At 36.4% G+C, this 13,908-nt stretch overlaps 1 protein-coding gene across 1 annotated transcript in view; it reads left to right on the top strand.

The window, feature by feature from the left end:
* CDIN1 (CDAN1 interacting nuclease 1) overlaps positions 1-13,908 on the top strand; it is a 259,897-nt gene that overhangs the window by 141,407 nt on the left and 104,582 nt on the right. Inside the window, exon 8 of the mRNA XM_044660039.1 lies at positions 457-580. Coding sequence (XP_044515974.1) covers positions 457-580 — 124 coding nt within the window. The remainder of the gene's footprint in view (positions 1-456; positions 581-13,908) is intronic.

The raw sequence follows: 13,908 nt of genomic DNA, 5'->3' as shown, positions 1-13,908 counted from the left end.
TCAGTGTCTATCTAAGAAAGGAGGCAGTTGGGACAAGATCACCTCTCAGAGACCTTGTAGCTTTAAGCCTGTGAACCTATGAAATTTTCAGTAAGAACAAGTAATTTTTAAAATATCAACTTTTAAAAATGTGGTCCCATTTAAAAATTATTCATGTTTTGGTCTGCTACATGTGTTTACCCTTCAAGGAATAAAGGCAGATTTTTAAAATGGTCCATATTACATGGGTTTTTGAAGCACACACACACACAAAAATTAAAAGTAAAATAGAGGTAATTGTATCATAAATATCCTTTGAAATGTATATGTACAAAAAAATTTTTTAAGCACATTTACAGACCATGCGTTAGTCACATCATGAGTATAAATTAGCCAGTGCTCCATTAACTTAAAACGTTTGGAAAACTATGCAGAGCTGAGAATTTCAAATATCCCATTCACTTCACTTTATATTAGTAATGCTTTGTCCCTTAGCTCTAGAAGGGCACATAATTCACTGGATTGAAAGCAAAGCCTCATTTGGTGATGAATGTAGCCACCAGGCCTACCTGCACGACCAATTCTGGAGCTACTGGAACAGGTATGGTTCCATTATTTTTCTTTTAAGATGAACGATACTCAGCTGAAATCTCATTAGAAATATAATATTTTGTTTAGCTGGTAAAAATGCTGGTAGCTTTTGTTTGGAGTAAATATGTGTTCTTGATTAATGTATTCATTTCAGATAATTTAAACTGCTCTCATAATGTCGCCACATTTTTTTAAAAGAAAAATCTCTGCATTATGACAGTTCATACTATTTTCTAAAAGTCATAATACTGATATTTAAAATATAGAAAATCCAATTTTGTGCTATCTTTGAATTCCTCTCCATTTGCTCAGAAATTAGATTTCATTGCCAGACAAACCAAAAGAAAGGCCTTTCACCTATTCTTTCAGTGAAGGAAGCTTACAATAGAAAACAAAATCCCCTCTAACTCTATTAATGGTGCTGAAATCTCAAGAAGATTCCTTTGGTTAGCATGAGCATGCTATTAGTGATTCCTCTGTTGTTTTTATTTTCTGTTGGTCACCCTTGTTCTCATTCTACACATGAATTTTGGGGATAAGAGAAGGGACACCAAGCAGTAATCTTCTGAGGTTCATCATGCTCTTAAATCCCTAGCCAAGTGTGAATGAGTAAAGTATTAATTTGGAGGAAAGAAAGAAGGTAAAGATATTTAAAAGGATGAGATCAGATTGTCTGTGGGCAACCGTAATGCCCTGAGAAAATGGAACTTAGATGACAGAATTTGGCATAGTATTTGTGACTTATCTCTACAAAAGGCCAGCAGACCTCTCCCTCTCTTGCAGCTGTGCTGAACTGAGCCCACTTTTTGCCATGGTAACAATGATCGTGACAAAAAGCTGGATGTAATGGCTTTCTTGATTTTCTTGTGTAATTGTGCGTGGCATCCAAGCTTTACTTTAAGGGGATGGAGTAGGAAAGTGCAAAATGTTTTAGAAATCAGTGCTGCTTCAGCATTTTCAGAGTTTTCTTCAGATACTGTTCAAACTAGCAACTTGGGGGATTTAATGTGACATTAGAAACAATTTTCTGATGGGCTGGGGAAGTGTAAATAAGAATAATTTTGAAAGTGTTGAGAAAAAAACAATAAGAAATTCATGTTACTGAAGTTCGACAGACTCAGTTTATTGTTCATTTGGAAATACTTTTCTCTTTTACATTTTAAATATATTTTAAAACAATAACAACAATAATAAAACCTTCCATCCTGATTAATGTGGCATATGTAGATTTTGGAGAAAAATAACATTTAGCCCTTTGTAGCAGAAGTATCAACAAAATAACCTAGGTCGTGTGATTTAATGGAAGTCAGAGGGGTCAAATCTTGGCCCTACCCTTTATTACCTGAGTGACCTAGTAATGACTTGCTTAATTCAGTTTTCTCATCTATAAAAATGAAAAGGTTGGACTAGATAACCTCCAAGATCTCTTGAAGCTCTATCACTGTCTTATGATTATTTATGCACATTGACAAAAAGGAACACTGCCATGTCGTAAATAATACAAAATTGTTGGGGATTTTAAGATACTTTAAAACCTGTTACCTTTTCTGTTCAAATTATGTTTTGATAGACTGTTATTAACTCCCTATTACTTTCAGAATCAAATAGTCTTCTGTTTTGTATTTAAAATCTTGTGACCTAACTCTATCATACTTTCAAATCTTCTTTCACTTTAAATCTCCTCCATGGATTACATGGTCCTCCATGAAGCCTGCTTGCTTTATTTCCATTTCTTGATCTTGCATACTTTTCATTGGCTCCCTAGGATGTTCTTCCTTCCTCACCTTATTTCCTTTTCCTGATTTCCCTGATTTTCCTCAGAATCAGTTCATTTCCCACCTTCTTCAGAAGGACTTTCCCAGTTCCTTCGTCTAATTTGTATATATCTTCTATAGAAATGTATTTGTGTGTCCCCTATCAGATTATGAGCTCCTTGAGGAGAGAGATGTTTGGTTTTGGTTTTCAGTTTGTTATTTTTTTTTTTTTGTCTTTCTTTGTATCCCCAGCACTTAGCACAGAGCCTATCTATAATAAGTCCATAAATAAATGTTTGTGGACTGATCAGCTTGGTTCTGTGTTCTCTGCAAACACACTACTTCGCCAGGGAGAAAGCAGTCTTGACAGAAACAGACTGTAGAAAGACAGTCTAGAATTATATTCACAAAGAAATTAATCTCCACATGAATATTTGATGACTAAAAACAGTCTAGTAATTACAGATGAAAGTCTGAGTTGAAAAGTAAACATTGAACAGTTAGTCACCTTGATGGAAAATGCCTATTGTGATTTGATTTAAAATTGCAAGCGACAAGATATTTTGAAGGTAATGAAACATTAGGCAGATTGTGTTACTTACCATTGGAACTGACTACTCTTCATGTCTTTCCATTCCCTCCACTTACATAGTAATCACCATGATTTCCCCAAAGATGGGAAAGTGTCAAATCTCGGAGTAGTTGAAGAGAGGGATGAGGTAAAAATGGGATGTAAGTCTTGAGCCATCTTGGAGTTCTCACCTTTTTATCCTCCCAAATGCTCATCATTTGTGATATAATAGGAGAAGAGAGAACACAGATCCTGGCTCTCCAACAGTTACTACTGCCCAGAAATATACTTTCTCATTTTCTTTTTCTGGTGTATTAATCATAGGCTTCTAGAAAATTCCTGTCTAGAAGAGAGAAAAATGAGAGAAGGGAGAATTTGACCTTTTTCCACCTCTGTAAGCCTGGCTCAGTTCCACTCTGCCAGGCAAACCAAATGGAAATAATTCTTTCCTCATAGTGCAGAGTTTTTGTCATCCTTTAACCTAACATATAGAAGACCTCACTTGACTAGAGAGCCTTTATTTCTTCAATATAGCTATTCAAGACACCTAGACTAGGATCTTCTCTTGGGAATTTAAGATTATCATTTTAATTCTCTACCTCAAATAGGACCAGAAGTCCTTTCTATTTCTATTCCATCCTTCAAGGCAAAAATAATTTTTATATTTCTTCCTTAGGACCCAGTATCTCAGATAATCATGGCCTCAATCAGTCAATTAACAACCATTTACTAAGTATGTAATATGTGCCAAGCATTGTGTTCAGTGCTGAGTATACAAAGGAAAAAGCAAGGCAATCTCTGCCTTCAGGGAGCTTACTTTCTTTTGGGTCAGTGAAAGATAATTCAATTGATTCTTCAGCAAAAAAATGTATCAAGTTCCTAATGTATGCCAAGTTCTTCAGAACCCTTAGAGAGGACAAAAACAGGGGAGAATGGGAATGAGAAATGAGGTAGAATGTACAGATAAGAGAAATGATATGTACAGCAACTCTAATAATTTCATCTAAACATTTACCCAGCTCCAAAAGAGCACAGAAGCCATCCTGGCCAGCAAACATCTTATTTGCAAATGGAGCAAGTTGGCTGCCAAAAGCAACCATGTCATGAATTAGAAATTAAACTCAGCTTTTAAAGTCTTACATTGAAGGATGATGGATAGTTATGAGCAAATCTGTCTCACAAGGCAGAAGGAACGTAGATAGGTGGTCAGTGAATAGAGCATTAGTCAGAAAGGCCTGAGTTCAAATCTGGCCTCAGACATTCCCAGCTGTGTGATCTTAGGCAAGTCATGTAATCCCAGTTACCTAGCCCTTACCACTCTTCTGCCCAGGAACCAATACTTAGAATCAATTCTAAGACAAAAGATGAGAGTTTTTCTAAAAAATCCTATCAGTAGCTAGAAACCTATGTGATTACTCTTCCACCTATATAAAAATGACATGAGAATCATCTGTATGTGTATTAAAGGAATTCTTGATGAGAATATTATTAGGAACAAGCAGGCTTCTACAAGCAATACTCAACATTGGACCACATCTTTATCACATCATGATTAATTGGAAGTTATGAAAAATATCCTGTCTGACTTTGCTTATTTTTTGGATAAACATTTGACTCAGAAGAACCAAACACTTCTTTACAAGCTCTTTGATAGCAAAGTGTCTCCTGTTCATACATTAAGATCATTCAGGATTCCTTGGAAGAAGAAACAACTTTTTTCAATGACCCTCTGAAAATAAACATAAGGCAAGGCAAAAAATAAGACAATGAATGTGGAACCAAAGGTATTCACCATTGTGATAGATGAGATCTAATGAAGAGTCCTGATTGAAGAGGAATTCTCCATGCATGGTGAGGTCCTCCTTATTGCCTTGCTTGTGGATGACATTGTAATGATTACATCAAGTCTTTTTTTTTTTTTAAGCCTCCAAGATTAATTTTTATTTAAAACAAAAGCATGGCATTTTGGAATGTGGGAGGACACAGAGAAAGACAGAAAGGATGATCGGTTGTATCAAATACTTCATAGAAGTACAAGGGTGCACCATGAAGGCCACTGTACTCTAGGGAATCACTGGTGTCTTCTGCACTTCTTCAGAGGGGTTGGATAGAAACCAGATTGCAGATGATGATGAAGCTGTGAGATTATGAAGGTCCAGGAGCAGCTGTATGATAATGGGCAAGTCCCTTAAGCCCCAGTCACACATTTCTCCATCTTTAAAGGTCATCATGCCTGCCATCATTTCCTCATAAGATGTTAGGCTCTAGTAAGACAATATAGGTCAAGGCAGTTGTAAACTTTCAAGTGCTATGTAAATTCGATTTATAACTATTGAAAATCAGAAGAATATTCAAGAGATTTGGCCGTGAGAAAGAGATGGGGTACTGGCTGGATGGGTGGAGGTTTTTTGGTATAGTTGTTTTTTTGGAAATTGGGAAACTTGAACACAAAGCTCAGAAAGAGCCAGTGGGAGAGGTTTTAAGATGAAAGGGAGGCAGGGATGATTGAAGAAGTAATGTCCTGGACTAAAAATGGACTGGTAGCATTAAGGGCATAGGCAAAGGGATCAGCCTTCAGAAAGGAGAGGAAGGTTCTGCTTTGCCAGATTACATCAAGTCTTAAGACATTACAAAGCCTCTTGGAAGAGATCTATAACCAAATAAAGGTATTTGGCCTTCCCATCCACACAGCATGACCCTCTTAGAAAAAGATCTGTAATCACTTAGGAATTTGGACTTTCTATACACACAAGATGATCAAGTGACTGGGCACATAATAAGTGCTCAATAAATACCTTTTGACTAACTTGTACAGATTTCGACATGCATTTGGATCAACATCCTATAATCAATATTATATTAATCTGGGACAGATCTGTACAGACGAATAATCACCAGAGCCTAGAGTTGAATGGGACAAGAGCAGGCTGCATTACTTTCAGGGTTTTATGCAGCATTTTTCTTGACCCTAAGTTTCCCATGGAAGTAAAGTCCCTTTCTTTAAGACTACCATTTTGCCGGTATTGCTCTATGAGAGCAAAACACAGAAGGCCACCACTTTCAAAAATTAAAGATGAGCATCACCAGAGGGCATTGAAGAAGTACACTATGGTGTGAAAAAGACTGTAACATCAAATCAATCATTAGATTCCAAAGAACAGGAATAAGAGATGTCATCAAGGAATTGTATGACAGGAAGAGGAGATGAGTGGAACAAGTCGCAAGAGTGAAAGAATCACAGATGGACAGCTGGTGCTCCACTGGTACCATTTGGAGGAAGGAGTGGTGATATTGGGAGAAAGTAGGCTTCCTGCATATTGGGTTACTTTCTTTTTTTAAATTTAATTGATTAATTAATAAAATTTTTCCATGGTTACATGATTCATGATCTTTCTCTCCCTTTCTCCCACCCCTCCTCCCATAGTCAATGCACAATTCTACTGGGTTTTACATGTGTCGTTAATCAAGACCCATTTCCATATTACTGATATTTGCACTAGGGTGATTGTTTAAAGTCTACATCCCCAATCATATCCCCATCAACTCATGTGATCAAGCAGTTGGTTTTTTCCTGTGTTTTCCCACAGTTCTTTCTCTGGATGTGGATAGCATTCTTTCTCTTTAGTTTGGGTTACTTTCTGTGGCGAACTTTTGGAAGAATATGAATGAGAGATGCACAAAATGAACAAGCATGGATTGATAATTCTGAATTAATGAAATCATTGATTCGTTTAAGCATTTTAATATAGAATAATCTGCTTATCTTTCCAAAAAAGCTTAAAATCATCTCAAGAGATCATTAAATTATTAAGGATTTCAGCTCCTCCTTCCATCTTCCCATTATTCCTAAGAAAAGAATCTTTTTTCCCCCTTAAAATAATCCCATTGGCTCTCAAGAACCAACTTTCTCATATGAAAGAGCAAGGTCCTAATTAAGTGGGTTGATATAAAAGGGGGGGGGAACCAAAAACCTCCAATCTGAGTCATATAGTTTGTATTTGAATACTAGACCCTATACTCACAGGCTCTGTGGCTCCAGAGGAATTATTTAATCTCAGTGCCCTGGTTTCCCCATCTGGAAAATGGGGACACTTATTGGGAGCCAGGATTTTGGTAAAATTGAGTAGGCATGAGGTTACACCCATTCTCCCACCACAACAATCATTACTGTTACAAACAAGAAAGTTGTGGTAAAGATGGGATAATTGGGGTAAACTTTGCCTCAAGGTGATCTGGAACCTAGATTTGGGTCTTTGGGGGCAAGGTGGATATAAAGTTACCTCTGAGAGTCTGGGAATTCCAAAGACCCTAGGGAGCCCCTTTTGCCAACTCCTTGCCAGTAGCTTTTATCTTCTCGAGTTGCTTTTAACTCACCTGGGATCCACTACATGGGTATACTGGAATGTGTTGTTAGTAAAAGAACTATTTGTTTAGACCCTCAACTCTTGAGTAATCCATTGAACCAAGTGGGGAACCATGAGCAGTGCAGCACTAAGACTATTTCTCTCAATATCTTTCTCATAAGAAGATTCCATGGCAGCAAGTCATATTTTTTAGATAAAGCCAAACTTTTTTTCTGAGAGTAAAACTCTGAATTGCAAGGTAATGTGATTTGTTTTTTTCAGAAAGTATTTTACAATCAACTTTTCAGGTGTGTTTCTCTTTCATGAAATGGGATTCAACTGTATTTATATGAGGAACTTAAAAAAAGAGAATTTGATTAGCTATCATATTGACAAAATGCATTTAAAAGAAAGAAATAGCTTGGTTTCTAGATGATTAATATTTCATTGTCTTCATGTTATCGCTAAGTTTCCCAAAGATTTCAGCCAGATCTCTGGAATTTAGCCCTATAATGTTGTCTAGAATGTCCTTAAACAGAGAATACACTATAGTATCATTAGTAGGCACAGGAAATAAGCAGATAGGACTTCAAAGGGAATTCTATTCGCTGGGTTTCAGATTTGGGAGGAGATGTACACCAGGAAATGTAGCCCATAGCAAATTTATATACCCTTGGAAAGATGGACTGGCTAATTTAGCCAGGTTTTTGAACCATTGGCTCCAGCAAGTCTGCTCTCCTAGAGGCAATGCAAAGCTAATACCTTCTGCCACAAGAATTGATTCGAATTCATTTCTTACCTCTTAAGTATTTTTAAAGATCTGTTATTAACCCAGCCAGGCTAGACTGCTTTTACATGTCTGTGGTGACCTGGCAGAAGTATTCAGAAGGCAACTCTCCCACAGCCTATTAAAGGATGGATTTTCAGATAATATCCAAAGTTTCTTCTGAGTCCTGATACTCCCAGGAATCCTACAATTAAGGCCAATCACAGATTGCCAGTTATTTCAGCCTTGTTAAAATTGGGGCCACTGTTTCCACACTGATCACATGTGCCTCAAGTTGGATTGTGAAGACTGAGCAATGGAAGCTCTTGCAAACCTTCAATTACGGCAGTCTTAGTAGGCTTCGCTGCTATATACTAACAAGTAGTCATCAGCATCAACAGAAGACAGATTGACTAATAATTAACAAAGACACTAGAGAAAGGTTCTGCAGTGGTAAAATACAACAATTTGCTTTTCCATCACTTGCAATGGAGGTAGTTACAGGATAGGCTCCATTGTCCCAAAGAATACTTGACACCATGATTAGCCCTAGTAACCTTATAATATTTGATGAAGACAAGAAAAGTGTTTTTCGTGATTAAAATCTTATTATAGTAATGATGTTACACAATAAATAAGTACTGTTTCTTCTGCATTTTGTATATAAATAGCAAGTGTTTTCCTATGCAATGAATTCATATGTTCTATTATTGTTCATTGTTTTCAAATCTCCTGTGTTTAGAAATAAAGCAGTGGATAGAAATGTCTTAGCACATTTTTCAGAGTGATCTTTTCACCAGAAACATGAATATGGAGAAAGTTATGTTAAGATCGTGGTACAATAAAAATGATGATGAAATGAATAGTTATACTTATATGAGAGATGTCTTCTCTTTCAAATGACCTTGGTTTGCAGGTTAACCCATAACAAATTCAGTCTGCTTCTCCCACAGAATCCTAAGAATAAGGAGAAATTAGCTTAACTTAAGAGATTTGGACTTAAGGAAGATCCAGTTCTTCAAATAAGGTCCTCAGAAATGTCATGTATTCCCAAGCCCTGAAGTTCTTTGAAAATACACTAGAAAACAACCCGATCTTGTGTGATTTAGCTAGTTATAGAACTACTTGGTGTCTGGAAGATTCTTTCAGCCTTAGATAAGACTAGAAAAGGAGGTCAGAAGCTCTGCTTTTATTTCAAGCTCTGTCACTTACTAGCTATAATATACTGAGGAACTGATTTAACCTCTCTCAGAGTTAGTTTCTTAAATAGGTGTAGGAATATTTGGAATCTTCAGTGACAAGAGATTTCTGATGATCAAATGAGACAGTAGATGCGAAGTGTAGCAGAACCATCAAGTACTTGATATGCGCTTACATGCACATATATAGAAATGTTTGTAATGATGATAATATTCAACTGTAGGATTTTCCAGGAATATGGGTGCTATACGTACCAGAAATAACAAACTTGTGCACCATCAGATTTGAAAATACATAGAATCATACTTATTCTTAATAGACAGATTTAATCTACCTAAAGTCATTAATTGATTCCATGAAGACATAACTTTAAGCAAAATGATATTAAGAGAGATTTAATTTCATTGGAGCACTGCTTAGTTGAGCAGAACCAAACCTATTGAGGCAAAGAGTAGTAAGTACCCACAGTCAGTAATGACCCTCCCTGCTTAGACCTTAAAAAAAGCCCTTAGTTTTGTATTTCTCTTAATGTACTTTTATATTATTGTATATCCTACTTCTCTGTGTATGTGCCTATATGTGTATGTTTCCCTAATAGGCTATCAGTTAAATGAGGGCAAGAACTGTGTGTTATTTAAACTTTCTATATCGTCTGAGACTTAGATTTATGTTTTTTCACAGAATAATAGTTTAATAAATGTTTGTTGAATTGAATTGAACTGAGCTGAAGCCTCTTGGGCAAGGAACATAACTACTTAGCAGGGTTTGATGATAATGTGATGACATTATTGCAAAATTATATTGTTCAGCTGATTTTATAGTGAAAAGTTATTATTGAAACTAAATTTTGGATATGGAAAGCTTGGGTTTCTGAAATAAAATTCTATTCTTTTATAGATATTTGTGTTACAATATTCTGAATTAAGATTTTTTAAAAAAATCCCAAGTGGGAATACAGTTGACTCTCTTTAAATTAAAAAGATATAAAGACAGAGAAAGGGCCTGTGATTCCACGGATACAGGGACCTCCGATTGAGAAAACTTCTACCAAAACAGGTCAACTACCTTCCTTGCATTAATAGACTAAATATATTTCCTAGAGAACTGATAGGTTAAGTATTTTATCCAAGATCACACAGCCAGTATGGGTCTGAGGTTGGATTTGAACCCAGTTGTACATGTCGCTTTATATTGTGTTCTTTAATGATTATATAAAAATTACTTTTAATCAGCACAGTATAAAGATATGTAGGCTAAGAAATTGAAATTTAGAGTCTTTGTATTCTTCATCAACAACAAATATTTTTTAAGGACCTAGCTAGGTCGTTAGGAGGCTCAGTGGCTAGAATGCAGAGCCTGGATTCAGGTAGATTCATCTTCCTGAGTTCAAATCCAGCCTCAGACACTTACTTCTGCTTACCTCAATTTTCTTCATCAATAAAGTGGGGATAATAATAAAACCTACCTCCAGGGTTGTTGTCAGAAGCAAATGAGAAGTAGAAACAATATTTCTTTCGTGCAGGGGTCAAGTTCATTCTAACTTTCATAAAAGCATATTTGAAAAAAATTTTTAGCTCTTACTTTCTATCTAAGTAACAACTTTAAAACAAAAGGGCAAAGGATAGGCAAACAGGGCTAAGTGACTGGCACAGGGTCACATAGCTAGAAAGTAGTTAAGGCCAAATTTGAACCTGAGTCCTCCTGACTCCAGGCTTGGCACTCTATCTGAGCCATCTAATTGCCCCCACAGTTCTTATTTCATATATATATTCTGATAAATATCATCAAACACCATGAAAACAAATTTAGCAAAATAATAATAATCATAATAACTTACATTTATATAGTACTTCCATGTAATGGGCACTGTGGTAAATTCTTTGCAGTTATTATCTTATTTAATCCTCACAACACCCCTGGGAATTAGGTGTGATTATCCCCATTTTACAGTTGAGGAAAATGAGGCAGATGGTTTAAGTGACCTCCAGAATCTCACAGCTAGGAACTGTCAGAGCATAGCTAAGCAGAAACCTACCAAGGCAAGGAATTGAAGACACTCTGAACTCCCAACACCTTTTTTGTATTTCTAAAGTACTTCTGTATTATTTTGTATCAGTCATTTATATCTCTTTACAAATTATCACAAAGTCAGTTTGAAGCAGTTTTAGTATAGGTAGAAAAGTGGATTTTGGTTAGTTTTTTTTTTTTTTTTAATTTTTTTTTAAACCCTTGTACTTCGGTGTCTCATAGGTGGAACATTGGTAAGGGAGATTTTGGTTAGTTTTTGTTTGTCTCTTTAGAATGTAAAAGCTTTACCAAATTATATAAGCTGACATGGCAGGAAAACCAGAGCAAGATAGGTTCAAACCCCTCATTTCAGCTCTCTTCCCAATCAATAAAAGTGGCTTTCACAGAACTGATTGTGAGGAAATCTGTATTGGTCATTAATATCATAGAAATAAACTCAGTGGCTTTTCATCCATTCAGGTCACCCATCAATACACACAGACAAAACGCACAGCAACATAGACTTCACTGAGCTGATATTTTAGCTTTGTGTGCTGTCCTCTATGATCACAAAGACCCAGCTGACCTTAAAGTTAACAGTAGTGAATCTGGTGCTACTGGATCTGAAGATTTATTAGGCAAACCAGCAATGGCAAACTGAGCTGATATATGGCCAAGGCATGAACATGTTTTGCTCGACTCTGCAGATTTGTTACATTTTTTTTTTTTGTATTTTTTTTTTCCTCAGTGGTGGAGGAGGGAATAGGGATAAAATGGCTAAAAGGAGAGAGGGTGAGAGGGGGATAAGAACAGAGAAAGAAGAGTCCTTGAAGCACTGGCCGTTGGCTAACATGAGCACGAGGTATCCTTGAATCTCTGAGAATGTAAGAGTTAAGTTTATAGCTAAAGTCATGAGCAGACTGTGGCTATTGCTTACTTTCAGCTTCCCTTATTTAGTCTTCCTTTTGCTAAATCACTTCCTGACCTACTGAAGTTAGAGCTGAATGCCACTGGCTTGCGACTCTCATGTCATTAAGCAGAATTTTAATGAACTTATGAAAACACTGTCTTCCCATTGTCCCTTGAAAATCAGAGCTGCTTTCTCCTGGCTTCCATCTTTACTCATACTTACTGCCTGGTGAGGGGGAAATGGTTTAGTCCTACAAAAAGGAGACTATTCCAAATGGTGACTTCTCTTCACTCTTTTAGGAAGGGAAATCATACCAACTTCTAAATCTTCTTTCCTCCTGCCCTTCTCCATTCTTGTAAGTTGAATCATGAACCTATGAACCTCTAGAAGGCTGAGTTTTAAAATGCTGTCTTTGCCCTACAGCTTTGCTGACTAGGGCCCCATTCTCCTCTCCACCATCCCCAATCCTGGTGCTCCCTGTTTGGACTTTGTATTCTGATTTTGGATCTACCTTGATGTTGTACATTTCTTTGTTATTAGAACTTAAAAAAACATGGTAGAGCTATATCAAATGAACTATATCCAATAACTTCATCAGTCAGAAATAATCACAGACAAGTAGGATGGCTTTGAAAGTCACATATCAAATTTATTTTATGTTTCAAAAGAAAAGCAAGCTATATACAATGGAGATTGATGATTTCAAGTGTAATTCTCTTTTTCAGTTCTAATTTATGTGTGGAAATATTTATTATATTTGGAATTTTCAGTTTCAAAATAAAAATAAGCAAATAAAATTCTTAAGAAACAAATAAAAAACTGAACTGACCACAAATTGTGGACCCTTATCTGGTTCATTATTTTTTAAAACCCTTACCTTTCATATTAGAATCAGTACTAGGTATTGGTCCCAAGGCAGAAGAGTGGTAAAGGCAAGGCAAGTAGGGTTAAGTGACTTGCCTTTGGTCACACAGCTAGGAAGTGACTGAGGCCAAATTTGAACCTATATCTGGTTCATTCTTAATCTGCAATCCATTATTAATATACCCTGCAAAAGAATTGAAGGATGTTTACATCCCTTTGAAATTATTCCTTCAGAACTATTCCATAGCCAATGATTTTGCCTCAGTGTCAGCCAAGCATCTAGAAAATGCTCTGGAGCAGCCAGTAATTGGATCAGTATACAGTGGCGCCCCCTTATCGGAGGGTTTCACTTTCTGCAATTTCATTAATCTACAGTCAACCCCAAGTGTCTGCTGCCACATTCTACCCAGGAGGTGATCTCCTCTGCTTCTATTTCCACATTTTTTAGAGGTTTTTTCAAGGGTGAGTGGTGTCTTCAGGGCAGGTGTTCACTTATATCCATGTTTTTAGTCATTCACAATAGGTTTTGGAACCTATCTCCCATGGATACAGGGGTTCCTACTTTATATCTGTCACTTGCCTGGGAAGGTAACTTTTCAGAGTGCCAGTGATACAAGTTAGGTTCTTATCTTCTATTTATGTATAAAAGACAACAATGAAAATAAGTGATATTATTATTAATGTACCAAAACTGAGAACAGGAGAATGGAAAAAGAATTATGATCTCAGAGATTCGAATCTCACAATCACAACCTTATAACTCCCATTTCACCAACTTCTGTAAACATTATTTTTAGAAAAACACTCTTCTTCCAACAGTATACTGCCTATGATGTTTGGTTAGGTTAGATTGAATTATTTTGTGAGCCTATAGGAAACCTTTATGCACACAGCAATACTGGTTTTCTTCATGAGTTATAAAG

The sequence above is a fragment of the Gracilinanus agilis genome, chromosome 2, assembly GCF_016433145.1.
Source record: "Gracilinanus agilis isolate LMUSP501 chromosome 2, AgileGrace, whole genome shotgun sequence".
NCBI classification, from domain to species: Eukaryota; Metazoa; Chordata; class Mammalia; order Didelphimorphia; family Didelphidae; genus Gracilinanus; species Gracilinanus agilis.
This window is presented reverse-complemented; position numbering and strand designations above follow the sequence as displayed.